This window comes from Meles meles, chromosome 7 (genome assembly GCF_922984935.1).
Source record: "Meles meles chromosome 7, mMelMel3.1 paternal haplotype, whole genome shotgun sequence".
NCBI lineage: Eukaryota > Metazoa > Chordata > Mammalia > Carnivora > Mustelidae > Meles > Meles meles.
This window is the reverse complement of record NC_060072.1, coordinates 134890398-134911796: the sequence shown is the minus strand read 5'-3', so window position 1 is coordinate 134911796 and position 21399 is coordinate 134890398. Positions and strand designations below refer to the sequence as shown.

The 21399-nt window shown below is 36.1% G+C and overlaps 1 protein-coding gene and 1 non-coding gene across 2 annotated transcripts in view; both read right to left on the bottom strand.

Moving 5' to 3' along the window:
* The window catches only part of GPR158 (G protein-coupled receptor 158), a 425723-nt gene that overhangs the window by 44172 nt on the left and 360152 nt on the right, over positions 1-21399 (bottom strand). Inside the window, exon 6 of the mRNA XM_046014062.1 lies at positions 18669-18778. Within this exon, the coding sequence (XP_045870018.1) occupies positions 18669-18778 (110 nt within the window). The remainder of the gene's footprint in view (positions 1-18668; positions 18779-21399) is intronic.
* Positions 9837-9939, bottom strand: LOC123947796. Its single transcript, XR_006819832.1, has one exon. It is a non-coding gene; the product is annotated as a U6 spliceosomal RNA (small nuclear RNA).

The window sequence follows — 21399 nt, the reverse complement described above, 5'->3', positions numbered from 1 at the left end:
CCAGATGGCTTTACCAGTGAATTTTACCAAACATTTAAAGAAGAATTAACACCAATTCTTCTCAAACTCTTCTAAAAATAGAAGAGGAATAAATGCATTCTAAATTATTTTATGAAGCCAGCATTACTTTGACTGTAAAGCCAGATAAAGACATCACAATAGGGGTGCCTGGATGTTTCATTTTGTTAAGTTTCCATATCAATTTTGGCTCAGGTCATGATCTCAGGGTTGGGACATAAGACTGCACTGAGAGTGGATCCTGTTTGGGATTCTCTCTCTCTCTTCCTCTGCCCTCCACCCCACCCTTTTATTTCTTTATACTAGTGATCCAAAAATGAATTTAAGTAAACAATTCCATTTACTAAAGCATGGAAATGAGTAAAATATCTAGGGGTAAATTTAACCAAGGAGGTAAAACATGTGTATGCTGAAATCTATAGAACATCACTGAAAGAAATTAAAGGAGACCTAAAGAAATGGAAAACACAGTGTTCATAGATCAGAAGATTATAATATTGGTAAAATGGCAATACTTCCTAAATTGATCTCCTATTCAAGTCAATACAGAGATCGCAATGTATTCTCTATTAAAATTCCAACTGAGGGGCCCCTGTGTGGCTCAGTCGATTAAGCACCTGCCTGTGGCTCAGGTCATGATCTCAGAGTCCTGGGATTGAGCCCTGCATGAGGCTCCCTGCTTAGAAGGAAGTCTGATTCTCCCTCTCCTGCTGATCCTCCTCTCAGCTTGTGCTCTTTCTCTCTGTCTCAAATAAATAAATACAATATTTTTATAAATCTAACTGACTTATTTTTAGAGGTCGACAAACTGATACTAAAGTTCATATGAAATTGCAAAGCACTTCAAATATCCAATCTAGGAAAAAAACAAAGTGAGAAGATTCACACTTTCTGATTTCAAATGCTGCTATAAATCTACACGAAACAAAACAGTATGACATTAGCATAAGGATATATACATATACATATATGTATCTATATATCTATCTATATCTATATCTATATCTAATCTCTCTCTATATATATATATCTCAATAAAATAAAACTGATTATCCAGAAATGAACATGTATTTACATCCATGGTCAACTGATTTTTGACAATGTTGTTAAGACTACTCAATGAGGGATGGTCCTGGGTTGCCTGGGTAGCTCAGTTGTTTAAGTGTTTGACTTTTACTTTCAGTTCAAGTCATGATCTCAGAATCTTGAGATCAGGCTCTGTGCTGAGTGTAGAGCCTGCTTGGGATTCTCTCTCTCTCTCCCTCTGCCCCCCACCCCACACGCACTCACTCTCTCACTCAAAAAGAAAAAAAAGAAAGAAAGAAACAGTCTTTTTAAAGATGACCCAGGGACAAATGGATATCCACATGCAAAAGAATAAATGAAGACCTCTAATTTATATGATGCATAAGAATTAATTCCAAAGAAATCAAAGACCCAAATATAAGAGGTAATGTTATGAAATGCTTAGAAGAAAACAGGGGTAAAATTTTTGATCTGGGATTAGGTAATGGTTTCTTAAATATGATATGAAAAGCACATGTAACAAAAGAAAAAATTAATTGAACTTCATCAAGATGAAATTTTTTTTTTTGCATATCAAGAAAATGCTTGTGCTCCAAAGATGTTTAATTTTGAAAAGTTTTGGATAAAATCTTGCAAAGAAAGATTTAAATATAGGTACTATTGCTCCTTCTCCATTGTTCTCCCACCGCCAACTTACTACAGAAAGATATTTCAAACAATAAGGAGATGACAGATCATTCTGAAGATGGAGAAGAAATCAGATTATCAAAAGTTAAGAACTACATGCTTGTTCCTTTTCTTACATCTAAAGTAAATATAAATTCTATGGCCATTGTCTTCCAAGTAGAAGTATATAAAAAGGTTCTGTCCTTAGATTTTATTTACTTAGCACTGATTAATGGGTAGAAATATTTTTTAAAGATTTATTTATTCATTTTAGAGAGAGAGTGAGGGACAGTAAGTGAGAGCTCATGAGGGGAGGGTGGGACAGAGGGAGAAGGAGAGAGAGAATCCTCAAGCAGACTCCTGCTGAGTGTAGAGCCTGGCGGGGCTCCATCCCAGGGCTCTGAGATCATGACCTGAGCTGAAATCAAGAGTCAGCTGCTTAACCAACTGAGCCACCCAGGCACTCCAGCAGAAATAATTTTAAGTTAAAATTTCAACCCAGGTTTTAGTGTTTTTAAAAGTTGATGTTTTACTATTTAATATGATATTTTGGCATTTAAAAACATGACTTTAGACAAACTATAGAAACATTTATTACAGATGGTTGCCTAATAGCATCAGTACTTAAATGAGCAATTATATTATAATCTCAAAAGGGAAACATAACACTAATGGTTTTATAATTAGAAAATATTTTAATGATACCATTTTAAAGTTACTATTTATATTTTGATCTGTTCTTACTTCTAACTCAAGATTTAGTTTTGCTGTCTGAAGAAAACAAAACGAAACCCTTTCCCTCTGAAATAGGTTAATCACAGATTAAGTATTTCCCAGGCATATCCTAAGGCAAAGTTGTTTGAACCTCTTTTCTCTTCAGTCATGACTGTTCAAATTGGGATATGGTAGAAATAACAGAAAACTTCTTTCTCTTTCTAAGGTTTTAATAATTTTATAAGATCTAATACTCTAGTCTTTCAGTCTCTTTAGCATACATTTAAAGATAAAGAATAGTACCAGACCATAGGGGGACCACCGTAAGGTAACAAAAAATTTGTGAATATATAGTTACTCTTCTGTATGTGTGATAACTTACAAGAAAACAAAATTCTCAACGAATAGCTGCACATTAACTTATTTAACCTATTTTAGCTGTTACTTTCATATAAAAGAAATGCTAAACAATATAAATGAAAGTAAATATAAAAAAGACTCTAAAATTACTGTTGCATTCACCTTCACCTTAACCTACAATAAAATACACAAACTATATTAATTAGCAAGTAGAAGGTGCCGCCACAGAAGAAATTCAGGAGATCTGCTGTGTCAGTATGTAATAACCACTCCGTTTATCTGACTGGTAATATTTTTAACTTTTTAGATGGCAATTAGTTATTCTCACAATAGAAGAACTTTTAATTATTGTCAATGAAGCTTTTGGAAATTAATTATAAAGTATTATTGTGATTGCTCTTTGGTTCTCATGCTGTTTAAATATTTCCACTTTGTCTCACTTCTAGATTTAAAACTCTTTGACTTAAACTTTGCAGGTCCCAAAGTCCCTGCTACATCAACTTGCCTAGTATGGATCGTAAAGTCTCATCTATTTTTGCATGCAATTTGATTCCTCCATTAAAACTATATGATCAAAGTAAAAAAAAAAAACTATAAACAAAAAGAAAGAAATGAATATTACCTAAAATAGCATTATCTATACATAAACACTGTTAGCATTTTGATGAATTTTATCTCTAATATTTTTTCTAATGTATATAAAATATGTTATAATATTAGGATTACAACATATAATTTATATGATTTTTAAAATATAATACGGAATTCTGAGCATTGTCATATAACATTCTATATTTGTAAATAGCATGTTATATGATAGCACATAATTATTTTTAAAAATTTTATTTATTTATTTGAGGGAGAGAATGAGAGAGAGAGAGACAAAGCATGGTGGGGGAGGGTGAGAAGGAGAGGCAGACTCCCTACTGAGGGAGTTCAGTTTTTTTTTATTACTCAGTAATATGCCTTTGTATGAATTCTTGTAACTTGTTTATCCATTTTTCTGTTGCTGGACATTGGGTTGATTCTAGTTTGAGGCTACTTATAAAGAAAGCCATTGTGATCATTCTTGCACAAGTGTGTATGAGTACGTTATTATTTATCTTGGATAAATGTCCAGGAATAGAATTGCTTGATCATATAGTAAATGTATATTTAACTTTGTATGAAAATGCCAAACAGTTTCCCAAGTGGCTAAGCCAGTTTTCATTTTCACTAACAATGTAAGAGTGTCCCATCTGTTCCACATTCTCACTAACACTGGTGGTGTTAATCTTTTTAACTGTATCCATTCTAGTAATTATAAAATGGTATCTCACTGGGATTTTAATTTTAATTTCTCTAATGATGAATAATATTTAGCATATTTTAATGTGTTATTGGACATTTGTGTGTCTTCTTTTATGAAGAATCTGTTCAATTCTTTTTTTATTGTATTGTTTGATTTTTCATAATTTGTAGAACTTTATATATTATGGATAAGGTTCTTTGAAAGATATATATATAACGAATATTTTTCTCCCAGTCTGTAACTTACCTTTTTTTTCTAATTTTAAAAAATAATTGAGGTAAAATTGACAGATAACATTATATTACTTTCAGGTATACAACATAATGATCCAATATTGGTATATTATGAAATGATCAACACAGTAAGTCTAGTTAACATCTGTTGCCAAACATAGCTACAAACATTTTTTGTTATAATGAAGACTTTTATGATCTACTTTCTCAGCAACTTTCAAATATACAATATAGTATTATTAACCACAGTCACCATGCTGTACATTATATTCCCATTACTTAGTTATTTTATATCATTTGACTCCTTTCACCCATTTGCCCATCAGCCACACCCACCCTCTGGCAATTACCAGTCTGTTCTCCATATCTACGAGCTTGGTTTTTTTTTTTTTTTTGCTTGTTTTTTAGATTCCACATATAAGTGATATCATACAGTTTTGGTGTTTCTCTCTCTGACTTATTTCACTTAACATAATACCCTCCAGATCCATTCATGTCTCAATGGCAATATTTCATTCTTTTTTATGGCTGAATAGTATTCCACTGTATATATATCTACCATGTCTTTTTTATCCATTCATCCATCAGTGGACATTTAGGTTGTTTCCATATATTGACTATTATAAATAATGATGCAATGAGCATGGGGAACATATATCTTTTCAAGTTTGCGTTCTGTTTTCTTCACATAAATATCCAGAAGTGGAATTGCTGGACCATATGTAGTTCTATTTTTAATGTTTTGAGGAACCTCCACACTGTTTTCCATAATGACTACACCAATTTACATTCCCAACAGTATAAGAGGGTTCCTTTTTTCCATATCCTTGTCAATACTTGTTATTTTTTGTTCTTTGGATAGTAGCCATTCTAACAGGTGTGAGATATCTCATTGTGAGATATCAACGCATGGCCTGAACTTATACATGATATCAAGACCTGAGCTGAGACCAAGAGTTGGATGCTCAATATACTGAGCCACCCAGGTATCCCTCTGTGTCTTCTATGCCAATGCCATACTATTTTGATGGCTACAACTTTTTAACACCATTTGAAATCAGGGAGCATGATAGTTCCAGCTTTGTTCTTTCCATTTGTTTGTGTCTTCTTCAATTTCTTTCATCAATGTGTTACAGTTTTCAATGTACACGTTTCTTGGTTAAATTTATCTCTAGGTATTTTATTCCTTTTGATGCAATTTTAAATAGAATTGTTTTTTAAATTTCTTTTTATGATAGTTTATTAGTGTATAAGAACACAATAGATTTTTGTATTCGGTCTTATATCCTGCAACTCTACTGAATTCATTTATATTAGTTCTAACAGATTTTTGGTAGTGTCTTTAGGATTTTCTGTATGTATTATGTTATTTGCAAGTGGTGACAGTTTTATTTCTTCCTTTCCAGTTTGGATACTTTTTATTTCTTCTTCTTCTTCTTCTTTTTTTTTTTTTTTTTGCCTAATTGTTACAGCGAGGACTTGAAATACTATGTTGAATAAAAGTGGTAAAAGTGGGCATCCTTGGGGCACCTGGGCCGCTCAGTTGGTTAAGCATCTGCCTTCAGCTCAGGTCATGATCTCAGGGTCCTGGGATTGAGCCTCGTGTTGGACTCCCTGCTCAGTGGGGAGCCTGCTTCTCCCTCTCCCTCTGCCTGCTGCTCCCCCTGCTTGTGCTCTCTCTGTGTCAAATAAATAAATAAAATCTTAAAGGAAAAAAAAAAAGTGAGCATCCCTGTCTTGTTCCTGATCTTAGAGAAAAAGCTTTCAGCTTTACACCATTGAGTATGATGCTAGCTGTGGCCTTGGGATCGTTATTGGCCTTTATTATGTTTAGGTACATTCCATCTATACCTACTTAATGCTTAGAGTTTTTATCATAAATGGGTGGTGAATTTGTCAAGTGCTGCTTCTGCACTAATTGAGATGATACGATTTTTGCCTTCATTCTGTCATTTTATTTTTTATTGAAGTATAGTTGACACACAATGTTACATTACTTTTGGTTGTACAACATAGTAGTTTGAGAATTTCATACATCATGCTGTGATCCCTGCAAGTGTAGCTACCATTTGTCCCTATACAATGCTATTATAATATCATTGGTATATTCCTTATGCTGTATCTTTTATCCCTGTAACTTATTCATTGAATAACTGGAAACCTGTATCTCCTACTACCCTTCACTCATTTTGCTTATCCTCTTAACCTCATTATTTGCCTTTCTTTTTTTCTTTAATTCTTTTTTTTAATATTTTATTTATTTATTTGACAGACAGAGATCACAAGTAAGCAGAGAGGCAGGCAGAGAGAGAGAGAGGAAGGGAAGCAGGCTCCCTGCTGAGCAGAGAGTCCGATGCGGGGTTTGATCCCAGGGTTTTGAGATCATGACCTGAGCCAAAGGCAGAGGCTTTAACCCACTGAGCCACCCAGGCACCCTGCTTTCTTGATCATATCTTTTTATGTACAAAAGTTTTTCATTTTGATAAAGTCCAATTTATCTCTTTTTTTATTTTATTTTTTGTTGTTGTGCTTTGGGTTTTTCTCCAAGATTATGAATATTTGTATTTTCTTCTAAGAGTTTTATAGTTTTAGCTCTTACATTTAGGTCTTTGATCCATTAGGGATTAATTTTTGTGTATGGTGTGGAGTTAGAAGCCCAACCTCATTCTTTTGCCTAGGGAAACCTGGTATTGGTCTGTGTGTCTCTTCCAATGCCATATCACACTGTCTTGATTGCTGCAGTTTTGAAGTAAGTTTTAAAATCAGGAAGTGTGAATATTCCTACCTTATTCTTCTTTTTTTAAGATTGTTTTGGCTATTCTGGTCCCTTTGCATTTCCATATGAATTTTAGAACCAGCTTGTCAATTTCTATAAAAAAAAAGTCAGCTGGGATTATAATAGGAATTAGGCTGATTCAATTTAGGAAATAGAGCAACCTGAAAATACTAAGTTTTCCAAACCATGAACAAGAGATCTTTCCATTTATCTAGGTCCTCTTAAATTTCATTCCATGAGTGTTTTGCAGTCTTTAGGGTACCTTTCTAGTAGTTCTATTGTTAAACTTATTCTTACATATTCTATTTTTATGCTATTGTAAATGAAAATACCCCCTTAATTTGAGTCTCAGTTTGTTACTAGTGTGTAAAATACAACTGATTTTTGCATATTGATCTTGTATACTGCACCACTGCTAAACCTGTTTATTACGTCTGATAGTTTTTTGGTGGGTTCCTTAAAATTTTCTTCACAGAAGATAATATCATCTGCAAATAGTTTTACTTCTTTCTTCTATCTGGATAACTTTCATTTCTTTTCAGAGCTTAATTGCTGAGGTGAGAATTTCCAGGACAACACAGAATAGAAGTAGCAAGAGTGAACATTCTTATCTTGCTCCAATCTTAGGGCGAAAGACTTCAGTCCTTCATCATTAAGCAGGACATCAGCTGCAGATTTTTAATAGATAACTTTTATCAGTATGAGAAAGTTCACTTCCATTCCCAGTACGCTGAGTGTTTTTATCAGGAGAGTGTGTTGGAGTTTTGTCAAATGCTTTTTTGGCATATGTTGAGATGATCATGTGGTTTTGTCCTTTATTATGTTAATATACTCTATTATATTGATTGATTTTTATATTCATGGGCTAAATCCCACTTGGTCATGATGTATAATTCTTTTTGGTTGCTGGATTCTGTCTGGATTGAGATTTTTATGTCTATATTCATAAGAGATATTGGCCTGGAATTTTGTCTTCTTGTGATATATTTATCTATTTTTGCTATCAGGGTACTATTGACCTCTTACAATGAATAGGAAAGGATCTCATCGATTTTTCAGAATGGTTTGCAAAGAATTAGTTTCAATTCTTCTTTTTTTCCCCCAAAGATTTTATTTATTTATTTGACAGAGGGAGAGATCACAAGTAGACAGAGGGGCAGGCAGAGAGAGAGAAAGGGGGAAACAGGCTCCCTGCCGAGCAGAGAACCTGATATGGGGCTTGATCCCAGGGCCCTGAGATCATTCATGATCTGAACTGAAGACAGAGGCTTAACCCTCTGAGCCACCCAGGCACCCCTTAATTCTTCTTTAAATCATGGTATAATTCATCAATGAAACCATCCAGTACAGGGGTGTGTATGTGTGGTGGGTGGTTGGGGGGGGATTTTTAACTACTAATTCAATGTCTTCATTTGTTTCAGATCTATTAGGTTTTCTATTTCTTCTTGACTCGATTTTGGTACTTTGCATCAATCTAGGAATTTCTAGAATAGTTGTGCTTCCAGTATTAAGTTCCTTATTAGTTCAAATCCAGCTTTTTGGACTGGACACATGTGAATTCTGTGTGGTGAGCATGATGGTAACTAGAGGCCAGGTGAGCCAATGGCATGTTAGAAGGTATTATGCAGGTAATACTATTTAAAATCACAAGCTTAACAATAGTCAGGTTTAAAGGAAAGTAGTCTAAATACACAAACTAAAAGGCAGAGATTGTCAGATTAGACTTAAAGAGGCAAGGCCCAACTATAAACTTCCTACAAGAAATGCATTTTAAATCTAAAACAAAAGGTTTAAAGTTAGAATAATGGTGAAAAAAGATATCACATGCTAGCATTAATCAAAAGAAATCAGAAGTGGTTATATTAATATCAGATAAAGTAAATTTCAGAGCAAAGAATATTATCAGGGACAATGAAGGTCATTTCACAAAGAAGTCAATCCTTTATCATTATGAACAGGATATGAATAGGACATGAGTCCATGTCCATAAATAGGACCTAACAACTCCAAATGTTTATGTATTAAGAACAGAACTTCAAAATATATTGAGCGAAAGCTGAGAGAATTGTGAGGAGAAACAGGCAAATATGAAATTTCTAGCTACTCTCTCAACAGAACAAGTAAAGATAAATTAAAAGGATATAAAAAAAACTTGAACAAAATTATTGAACAACCACAAAACCACAGAAGGCAAGTGCCCATGGAACACTTACCAAGATAGATTATATTCTGGGTCATAAAATGAGTCTCAATAAATTTAAGAGGATTCAAGTCATACAGGGTATGTGCTCTAACCACAACAGAATTAAATTATAAATCAAACCAAAGATTTATGGAAAATCCCTCCAATATTTGCACACTAAATAACACTTCTAAATAATCTGTGGGCCAAAGAGTAACTCAAATTGGAAATTATTTTGAACTGAATGAAAATGTAAACACAACTCAGGTGTTTTGGATAGGACACATGTAAACGCTAGATGACAGGCAGCAGAGAAACCGGAGGCCGGGGGAACCAATGGTGCGACAGAAAGGACACTGGTGTGTCCATCCAATAAAGCAAGCCAAGCCCCTGCCTCTGGGCCCTGACAACAGCAGCGGGGGACAGAGGTAAAGGGCTTTCAGAAGCAGACTGTCTCACTGTGCCCTTTGTTTCTTCCTTTCCAACCTTTCTTCCTTCCTTCCATCCATCCATCCATCCATCCTTTCTTTCTGTTTAAGTCAGTAAATTTATTACAGCAGGTCTCTAGTAAAAAATGCAGAAAGCTTCACAAATTTGCGTGTCATCCTTGTGCAGGGCCAGGCTAACCTTTTCTGTGTTCCCATTCTCGCACATGAGCTGCTGCGGCGAGCACTCACTGTGGCCTTCAGAGCCTGGCGGCCCTTCTTTTTGCTGCGCCAATGAATTAATCTCATTTCCCACTTATTCTCTTATATCTACTTCACATGAGGAAAAGAAACATTGCCACTTGAGGGCATACAGGATCTGTTAGTTTCTAAGGAAAAACATTAGGATAAAGTATCAACTATAGTCTGAGAAGTACTAATTCTGAATTACTGGATGCCTTTTTATTTATAATTTTAAAGTGGATTAACACACACATATGCACACAATTGTATGCACACATATACAAGTCAAAACCATACAATTCAGGCAAAAAAAATTCCCATGTTTCTGATGTGCCACACAGCCCCTAAAGTATAAATATTAGTTCAAACCTATTTCCAGAAATTGTGACATAAAATGTTGATGCTTTGACTAGAAACCAGAGCATGTATATATATATAACAAAAACAAAAAGGGAAGTTTAATATTGAAAAGTTTTGATGTAGATGTTATAAAGTGTATTTCAAACTTATGTGTCACAAAACAATCAAATAGGACATCTGATGTGAGACAAAATAAGTAAAACTTTAAGTCTCTTCAGTTTTCTGAGTGAGATACATTCCCATGATATTCCTAATATTTAATATATTCTGAAAAGTAGAACAATATAAAACGAATTTTGCTTTTATTTCTAATTGTATAAAAAAGTTACTCATTGATGTTTTAAAAGTCCTGTATGAGTATAGACCTCTAGTTAATAAAAAGACATCTTTTATCAATATGCTTATATTTCCCAAATCTTTTGCTTCCTATAAGTAGATTATATTGAACATATTAATTCATAAATGAAGCTGTTCAAGCCAGCAACACTTCATTAGCTTGTGAAAGTGACAGGAACATACTAGCATAATTAGCAATACTTAGGGTCATTCAGCTGGGGTCCCACAGGAAGTTAGATGAGGCAGTGTGATGTCGTTAGAATGGGCAAGGTGGGGAGGAATGAGCAGAGGGAACTGTCTTATTCTCTAGTTAGTCAGAGATTTTATAATCAAAGAGAAATTCCTCGGAGCTTAGAAGATTCTGTTTCCATGGTTTCTGGGGAGCCATCCATAAGGACTAGCTGTATGCAAAGTCCCACCGGGTTCAGACTACGGCAGCCCTGGACGGGTGAGGAGTCTGCCAACAAAGGGAAGATGAGTACAGGGAGGAAAAGTGACAGGTCACAATTTGCTTATGTCTCAGGTTTCAGGGGCCTCTCTTCTAGGTCTTTCCAAGCATATGAGTGATCAGAATGACAGAAATGTAGTGCCTGCAAAACTAATGTGTGTAACTACACACTTTCTAAAAGTTCATTAGAATCAGGACAGCACACAAACAGTTCTGTGCATCAGTATGAGTCATTATGGTGTGTTCCATGATGCTTCCTGAATTAATGAAATTATGAGGTAAATTTCTATTGTTAAGAGCCAAATGACTTTTGATCTTTCCTGTTTCATTGGAAATAATTTAAAATTGTAAAAATATCTCCAGGGAAACTGTTTAAGTCTTAAAATCACAGAGCCTAGGTTGGCACTTAATGAACTAAGAAACTGGAAAAGAGAAAGTCAAATTATTTACAAATCTCAATCTTTCCCCAAATCTCTTAAAATGCCAGTATTAGAGATAGTTCCAAACATGAATTTGAAACCTTTGTTTTCTAAATTGTCACCCCAAGCATGTCATTTTCCCATAGGGCATCTAGTTTTTTCTAGTATATGCAAAGTATAGGTATAGAAGGTAAGGCTCTGATATTTTGTAATTTAATCTCTGAAGCTAAGTAACATTCTTTGACTTTGGAATTTACTTACTTACTTATTGACAAAGATCGTCTCCTTAATCCAACTTTAGCCAGGCTCCTCTGAGCCTTCTCCTTGACTGGGTCCAACCTTTGGATGTCCCTCGTCTTTGCATTGCCCAGTTGTAGCAAGAATTTTACTCAGTCAATTTAGTGCGAATTCCTCACCCTATATCTGAGACCACCTTGGCCCGCCTTTTGCAAGACTCCTGTCAGGTTGGTTTAGCCAGAAATTCTCCTTTGCCTCTGATGCTCTCTCTTGGTACTTTTTCATCCATTGAACCACACCCTGCTTCTTAACTGCAAATCTCCACATTTCCTTTATGTATTTTTTTTTTTTTTTAGGATCTCTTTATTTATTTGACAGAGAAAGAGATCACAAGTAGGCAGAGAGGCAGGCAGAGAGAGAGAGGAGGAAGCAGGATCCCTGCTGAGCAGAGACCCCGACACGGGGCTCCATCCCAGGACACTGGGATCATGACCTGAGCCAAAGGCAGAGGCTTTAACCCACTGAGCCACCCAGGCACCCCTCCTTTATGTATTCTGAGTTGAACCAAATCTCTCTCCCTGGCTGTAAAACCCCCCTTGTTGAACCCTTGAATAAAGTCTGTCTTACCATTCTTTGACAAGTGTCAGAATAATTTTTTTTTCATTAACAATGTCCAAAGAGTATCCTGACGGGAAAGAGCTTCCTCAGAAGTTTATGAAGGAGTCTCTTTTCTCTGGAACAATATGGTTCTTGAGAAACGTCACTGTAATTCTTTTTTTTAAGATTTTATTTTAAGATTTTATTTATTTATTTGACAGAGAGAGATCACAAGTAGATAGAGAGGCAGGCAGAGAGAGAGAGAGGGAAGCAGGCTCCCTGTTGAGCAGAGAGCCCGATGTGGGACTCGATCCCAGGACCCCGAGATCATGACCTGAGCCGAAGGCAGTGGCTTTAACCCACTGAGCCACCCAGGCGCCCCGTCACTGTAATTCTTCACTTGATCAATTCTACACCCAGATTGGCAGCCAGAAAAGATGATCAACCACAGGGAGCTCAGCAGAAAGGAGCCCCTGAGATCCCCATCATGACCAGCATCTACATGGCAAACTCTTCCCATTTCCTAGTCAAAATGTAATGTCCATGGCTACATGCTCAAAGGACATGTTCTTGGTAAATTATTTTGGCTGAGGTGGGCAACTGGCTAAAACCATTTTGAAACTGTTCCATATTCAAACCCCTACGGGCCATGATTTGGGACCTTAAACATCATTCATCTGTGAGCTGGGGTAAATGAAAGATTTTTAGAAGACTCTTGTGCACACCCATAGGCATTTTGCTCAGCCACCTAAGAACAAAGGTTGTTATTATTTATTTTTTTTTTCTGGCTTTCATAAATGAAGGCTAACCAACACCTTGCTAAAGCAGATGGTTCTAAAGCTAATAGTCTAATTTGCTTGAGTCTCTATCTCAAATGGCCTACCAGGCCGTGGTTATTTTAAGTTAAACTAAAGAAGGCAACCTTCATTTTGTTACAAGTTCTTAGCTTCTCTAGACAGTCCTAACTTGCTTTTCTTTCATTCTTCCAAAAATTTAAGGTACCTTACTGTATTTTATGTAACCTTATATAGAATACATAAAGTAAATAAATATAGGTAACTTCTAGTCACTTTTTAAAATTTATAAGGAAACAACCAAAAAAAATAAAATTAAAAAAACCCACAAAACTTTCCCACAAAGTATAAATATTTGGTGCTAATGAGCACAAGAGAGAACACTGTTACGTATTTTGTTGTATCTAGAGCAAGGAGTACTGAATAATGTATGAAATGAAAATCCCTAGTCCAAAGCCAGAAGAAGACTTTTTCACAGCTTGCTTAAATATTCATTTTAAATATGGTACAAAAAAGTCTTTTTTTCTTGATTAGCCCTGGAAAAAAGCAAAAGGCAATTTGTTTTCAAAAACCATATTATAGGGAATAGGGAAATGTTCTTTTAGCATTAAGTTTCTTAATCTCTCTCCACCTCCTTTCATTTAAAACATTTCCTCATTTTGCCTCCTGAAAATATATTTGGCTTTTCTGAACCTAGAGATATTGCCTGAACAACTTTCTTTTTTTTTTTTTTTAAAGATTTTATTTATTCACTTGACAGAGAGAGATCACAAGTAGGCAGAGAGAGAGGAGGAAGCAGGCTCCCCGCCAAGCAGAGAGCCCGATGCGGGGCTCGATCCCAGGACCCTGAGATCACGACCTGAGCCGAAGGCAGAGGCTCAGCCCACTGAGCCACCCAGGCGCCCCCCTGAACAACTTTCTTAAAACAGACAAACCTAACTTAGCAAGTATTCTATGAACCCACACGAGCAAACTCATTTTATGAGGCCAGCATCACCTTGATCCCAAAACCAGACAAGGATCCCACCAAAGAAGAGAACTACAGACCAATATCCTTGATGAACACAGATGCAAAAATTCTCGCCAAAATACTAGCCAATAGGATTCAACAGTACATTAAATAGATGTTCTTTTAGATGTGTCCTGTACCATTCACGTCCCAAGTCAGACATCTGTATGGTTACTGAAGGGAACTCCTCTTTATACATGAACCTCCTTCATTTTTCCTGCTTCAGCTCTATTTTCTCTCTGATCCGTATTAAGATCTATACCATTCTTCCTTCTTTCTCCAAAAAGGAACAAACAGTTTCAGGTTGAAATAAATTGCACTGCACAAATGGCCTACCAGGGAGGTGGGGCACTGGGATTGGCTTGTGCTACCACGTAGGTGACAAAGGGACACATTTACCTGTAGAGAACTTAGGACAATAATAAAGACAACTAAAAGCTGGTCTGCTTTTTCTCACCATCGCGTAACAGTGACTCTAAATGTCAGTGATAAAATACTCCTCCATGAAGAGGCAAACCACTCTGCCCTCCCCCCAAATTGTTACCCGATATTGCACTGTGATAAAACAAAAGACTCTTTTGCAATTTTCCTTTGGATGGGCCTGGTAGTCTCTGATGTATAATTCTCAAACACAGGGAGAGACCACTACATTAAAAAGTGGAATATTTGGTAAAAGCGAATGAAACATTTAAGTTCCCTCCCAGGCTAATAGTATCATTTCTGTGACAGCGTGAGATCCTGTTCCTTTTTCATATTTGCTCCAAGTTTTCAGGGCTACTGGAATTCTGTAAACACTACCATCAATCAGTGAGAAACGAGGAGATGGAGAAAGAAGTGTTCCATAATTTTACTAAGCCTTGAGGGAAGTGACTGAAATAAAACAAAAACCTAGGTCTTTCTTGCCTGCCCTATTCTCAAGGGACTTTAACAGTCACTTTATGTATCTGTACTGATAATTTCCTCAGAATTTTCTGCCTAGAGAGGCAGGATTTACTTTTTGAAAAAAAATCTTGAAATAAAAAATGAAGTTTCTACGAAATTTATATATGGCATTTACCATGCTATCTTGATCCCTCAATCTATCTTGGGTCAGGTTCTCTAAAGCCTAGTTCCATACCTTTCTCCATATTTTTTCCAATGAATTTTCTTATTGCTTAATTCAGCCATAGTAGCCCCATCCCGCTTGATATAGTTACACACATTCCAGTCAAGTTGAGCCTTTACAACTTTTCAGATGAGGCAAGAAAACCGATTTTCAGATGTTAAAATAATTTCTTCTTGGTTATATAGTTAATGGCAGAACTGAAATTTGAATTCGGATTTGTTAAGATTTACACTTTTGCTCTTTTTTTATTTTTTAAAGATTTTTTTTTTTCAATTTACTTATTTGAGAGAGAGAGAGACAGTAAGAGCATGCAAGCTCAGTGGGAGGGGCAGCAAAGGGAGAGGGGGAGGGAAAGGCACACTCCCTACTGAGCAAGGAGCCCAGCACAGGGCTTGATCCCAGGACCCTGAGATCATGACCTGAGCAGAAGGCAGACACTTAACCGACTGAGCCACCCCAGGGGCCTTTTAGGTCTTTCCTTTTTCTCATGTTACTACCAAATCTTAGAAGTCCACATGTTGCTTGAATCTAAGATACCAAGCAAAGACACCCATGGCAGCTGCCTTCACTATAACCATCTACCCACTCATTCACTTAACAAATACCTAAATATATAAATATAGGCACGGTGCACAGCTAAGAATGGGAAATACAAAACTGGTTCAGCCAGTCTTCCATTGGGTTATTCACATTCTTCTGGATGTTAATTGTTCAGTTTTACAGACTTAAACAATGTTGGAATTGGTAAAATTTAAGCAATATGAAAAACCCAGAATATAATATAAAACCATATGGTTCAGACAGGTTAAGAATAATCCAGCTCATTAAGTTAGAAACAGTTTCTACTTGATTTAAACCTTCAGTGGTAACTCTTCGTTACAATGACTTCTAAAGACAACTAGAAAATAGCTTGACCAGTCTTTGAAATAAACAAAAGAATGATGGACTAATCTAGTTTCTCAAATTCTAATCATTTGCATACCACAGCCTTGATTTCTGCCTAAGTCTGAGTACCAGCTACATATTCTCTAAATCGATTTCTACCTAAAATATTTTAAAGGAAACTTTATATTGCTACTTTACATGAAAAACTGATAATGCAGAAATAGAAAGTAACTATAGAAATACAGTGAGATGGTCAGTAAATTATATCAAGGGAGTATTGGAATGGAAAGCTCTGAGCCTGAAGCTTGATCCGCTCTTTGTTGAAAAGGGAGATTAGCAAGTATTTTTTTTTAAAGATTTTATTTATTTATTTGACAGAGAGAGATCACAAGTAGGCAGGTAGGCAGGCAGAGAGAGTGAGAGGGAAGCAGGCTCCCTGCAGAGCAGAGAGCGGGATATGGGACTCGATCCCAGGACCCTGGTATCGTGACCTGAGCCGCAGCTTAAACCACTGAGCCACCCAGGCGTCCAAGATTAGCAAGTATTTGGCAGGTGTTAGAGACCTACTAGTGCCATGCTAATTTTTTTTATTGGAAATAATCAGAAAGATGGAAAGAGCATCTGATTGGAAGTAATTTTCTCATTACGTGATTCAGTGCTATTTAATATTGTGTTTGTATCCCACCAAATAGCCTGTTGCAGACCACAGAGTTACATGTTCTAGACACATGGGGACATCCAGTGCGTCAGGGGGCTGTGAATGCATTATGTGTGGAGAGAACTGTTGGAAGCAGCTTCTAAGTCTGCATCTGACGTTTTTATTCATTCAATCATCAACTCATAAGTACTAAATATCTCCCATGTATCAGTCATTGTGCTAAGATCTGGGGATTCAATGGTAAGACCCTCACTTCAAAGAGAAAGTAAATTAGGTAAAAATGAAGAAGATAATTAAATAAACAAACTGTGTTATATAATAGAGGACCCAAGAGATGCTAAGTGCTAGACTCATAGGGAGAAGGATCATTTTTAAATCTCAGGAGGTCACCGTTCTCTCAGAATTTCTAGAAGGCTTATTGCCTATTACAGGTTGCCAATGATTACTCATTTCCTTTGGTGAGCATCAGTTAAAAATAGCTATCATATCATGAATGGAAACCGGAAGATACTTGAAGACTACAAGGACATAATAGCAAAGTGTTCTGTGATGTGGAAAGAATAAAATGAATGTCAGAAAGAACACCAGAGCTTGGTCTAATCTTTTCCTTTTATAGGAAATAGAAGCCTATGATTTCCTAGAGTTAGAGGCTGAAATGAGATTTAAGCTGGATCTCCTGACATCCAGTCCAATGTTCTTTGTACTATGGGACATATACATAAGAAAAGAATCTTGAGAGTTAAGGATATTTATGTTTATTCCAACAAGATACTCTGGAGCATTCCCAGTAAGTAAGTACCAATGCAAAAAAAAACAAACAAACAAACAAAAAAAAAAACCAAACAAACAAAACAAAACAAAAACCCAAAAAAGAAATTAAGATTCTTGTGTAGTAGATAGTAAAATGATCACATTTAAAGAAAGATTGAAAGGGGACTATTTAAAGACAAATATAATACATATTATGATTCTAAGATAAACTGTTGTCTAAGCCACATTAAAATACTTTTATTGAGAAACACAATCACATTAGCATGGAAATATGAATGGTTTACTATGCCATTATGTTATATTATGTTATATTATATGCCATATATTTCATTACTACAGTTATAAAAACAACTGAAAGCTAATCAGCATAAAGGGTTTCCTCTATAGAGTTGATGTTTTATCTTGAAGGAGAAATTACATTCTCTCTCCAGTGGTCTTTGGCACCATTGCATTGAGAGATCTTGGAAAGAGGAGGCAAGGAAAAGCCCTTTGTGGACAGGTAATGTACTATATGCCTCTTTCTTCTTCATACTTATATATATTAAGAAAAGTAGGTGGTTTTGAATGTATAAGAAGTTTTACCCCATTGCCTAATTTACAAGCTTGATAATCACTAGAGCACACTGGTTAAGGAGGAAATCAAAAACACTATTTTTTTAACTTCACCCATTTAATATCAGCAGGATTACTCTGGAGAATGTAATTTACAAATGAATAACAGTAGTCTCTGTCAAGTCATCAGACTGGTGAATTCTAACATATAAGGATTCTTTGGGAGCTCTCAACCTGGATTTTCAGCTGTATTGTCTTTGTATTCTTTACTGTTCTTAGCTAGTAAATACTCTCTTGCCTTCATTCTAAATTATTTTTTATTCAGAATGAAATTTTCCATACCCAGTGACACAATTTTATTGAAATTTGTTGTTCAAATTCAGTTGTATGAAAGATTTTCCTAAAGAATCCTAATGATAGTGCCTTGAAAATGAAAAAAAAAATATGTATTGTCTTGTTCTCTAAATGAAACCATTTAAGTGGTTGACCCAGCTGGCAATTCCATGCTAAGCCAAACACTTTGATCTCCCCATGGGAATGAAAACTAGTGGAATACAATATACCTGTGAAGCTTGAGAGTGACAGTTCCATAAACAGTAGCAAAACCGAGAAGACGGACCCATCTGAGGAGAATACAGCGAAATGTGCTTGGCTCAAAGTACAAAATAACAACCTGTGGGATGAGAAGAGAAAGAAAGAGACCTTCAAGATCAACTGATGACCCACAGATTAAAATCAATATTTCACATATGAATTTTGACATAAGCACACATCCTTTTCAATGAAACTTTAAAATAGTTTGATTATTCATTGTCCAAATCCAAAGACTACAGTCTCCCTACTGCTTTGAAATCAAACCTAAGTTTTTTTTTAATTCTGGCTTTCAGGAGTTTTTATCAATTGTCTATCAGCCTTTGGCACAAACTTAACTCTATTTCCCCAGTTGGGCCAGCCAGGCTGTCGTCCATCGTCATACTCCACCTCCCTACGTCCAGCAGTACATTTCTCCCGTCGGAACCAGCCCTGAGAGGACTGTCCTGTACCCTGCTCCCCAGTCAGTCCACCTTCAGTACTTGTCTCAAGCGCCTCACTAACTCTTCTCTTCTCACTCCAGAGTTCTCACTGAGCAAATATTAAATAAACATTTACCATGAGCCAGATACTATACTAGATGCTTTAGATACAACGGCCACCATGGAAGAGAAGAGAGACTTGTAAAGGAGGAACTGCATTAAAGGAGCACGGGTGCTGTGAGGAACACCTGGCAGGTTCAGTGGGACGCAAAGCAGCAAGTGGTCAGTTCTGGGTCGGGGGGTGGGGGGGCGGTTTAAAGGCATGTGCAAGGCACTGTATGCATTACCCTTCAGAGGCTACTGGTGGTTTTGAACAAGCCCTCATAGAATGGGAATTGGTTTGGCCCTGCTTAAGAAATCTAAAGAATAAATGTTGAAGAATGTAGACTTACGCTCTTACGCTGGAGTGGCAGGCCTGGACTGATTTTGCTGAAAACAGGGTCAGCATAACAGAAAAACATACGCACTCACAAAGATAAAATCTGGGAAACATAAAGCACAGCTGGGTGACATGTGGTGAGTGCTGACATCTTCTTGCTGGTAACCTACAAACGGAGCCCCAGTCTCCAACGCTGCCAGGAACAACATCACTGGCAGCAATCTGATGGTATTTCTCAAATAGGCCTACTGTAGAAAAATATTAAACTAGGTACTTCCAATACCATTAGAATTAAATTTTCAAGGAGTGGGGAAAAGGCTGGTATTAAAAAGAAATCAAAGGAAGGTAAAAGTAGGTGTGGCCAAGAGATCATGTTGCTTTGTGTCTAGGTAGTATCTGTCCTTTATTTTTTAATTCAGTAGGTCTATGCTGAAGATACAGATCAAGATGGGATTTTAAAATTCATTCTACCAGGAAAAGTGCTTGGAGTCATCCAAAAAATGATATAAAAACATTTTCTTTATTTGCTATTTTCACAAAACCAGTTAAAACTCTGTAAATGTGTGCTCTAGGTTTTAGCTCATAAATTTTAGAAATAGTTCTTTACACAAGGGTCTGGCAGTAATTACAAATTCTGCAAAATAAGCTGTATAGTAAGGAATCTGAGCTGAAGGAAGATGGGAAAATTTAGGGGAAAAAAATGAAGAAAACTTGGCAGATTAAGGGCTGGGGGATATGTGTTCCATTTTATGGCAGAGAGAAATGATAAGTTAGAAACTAGTGAGAGAGGGACCTAAAGTCTAGAATACACAAAATCTCAAATATTTCCACTGGAAATGGCTTTAGAGATTATTTAGAGGTTAGTCGAGGACAGTGGATTCCTGGAATCTACAAAACCCTGTGACTTATTATAAAGTTTCCCGCGGCACACTGAACACTGATTAGGGGCATGAATAAGCAAAGGTGAGGAATGTAATACAGAAATCTGTGTGTCTGGAGGAAAGAACTGCTCTTGGATTGTTCAGAACTACTGTTATAGCTTTAAACTTCTATTTCACAGATGAAGAATCTGAGGTCTTGTTACTGTAAATGAAAGACTGAGTTAGTGAGAAATAATGAAAAAATAATTGTCAATTTTTTTCAAAATCAATGGATGAGGTATAAGCTTAAACACAATAGAAAATGAAATTCCAGTGAACTTAATAAAATACATTATTAGAAACAGTTCAGCAAATAGTGAAGTAGAACTCCTAATTTTGGACTGTGCTGATGGGAGAATCCAGGCTCTGCACCCAGTCTCCCTGGGTTCCAGTCCTGGCTCTGTTCCTTACTAGTGTGACTTTGACAAATTACTTGACATTGCCTTGCTCTGCCTCAGTTCTCCCATCTTTACAATGAACACAACACAAACACTTCCAGATAGGTCTGTTTTGAAGTTTGAATGTGATAAACATAGCACCTGGTACATTGAGCATTCAATGAATTTTGACAAATATAATAGGAGAGCTGAGTTATGTGTACTTTGTTCTAAAAGTTATCATTTTCACTGATGTGAATTCTTTTCTGATTGTTTCAGCTACTCCCTTGAATTCCTATAGTCACTTTCGACCATACACTTTTTTTTACTTTACATTATACCATAGTTAACTGCATGGGTATTCCCCTGAATCAACGTAAAACCAAAGAGGGTATGCTTCTCCATATATTCTGTGTGCTTGGTACACAGAAAATTTAAATATATTAAACATTGGGTCAATGATCTAATTTAGCTAATTTAACAAGGAAAATGTTATCTTCAAAATAAACTATGTGAAAATTCCAATTAGGATTCACTAATCGTGA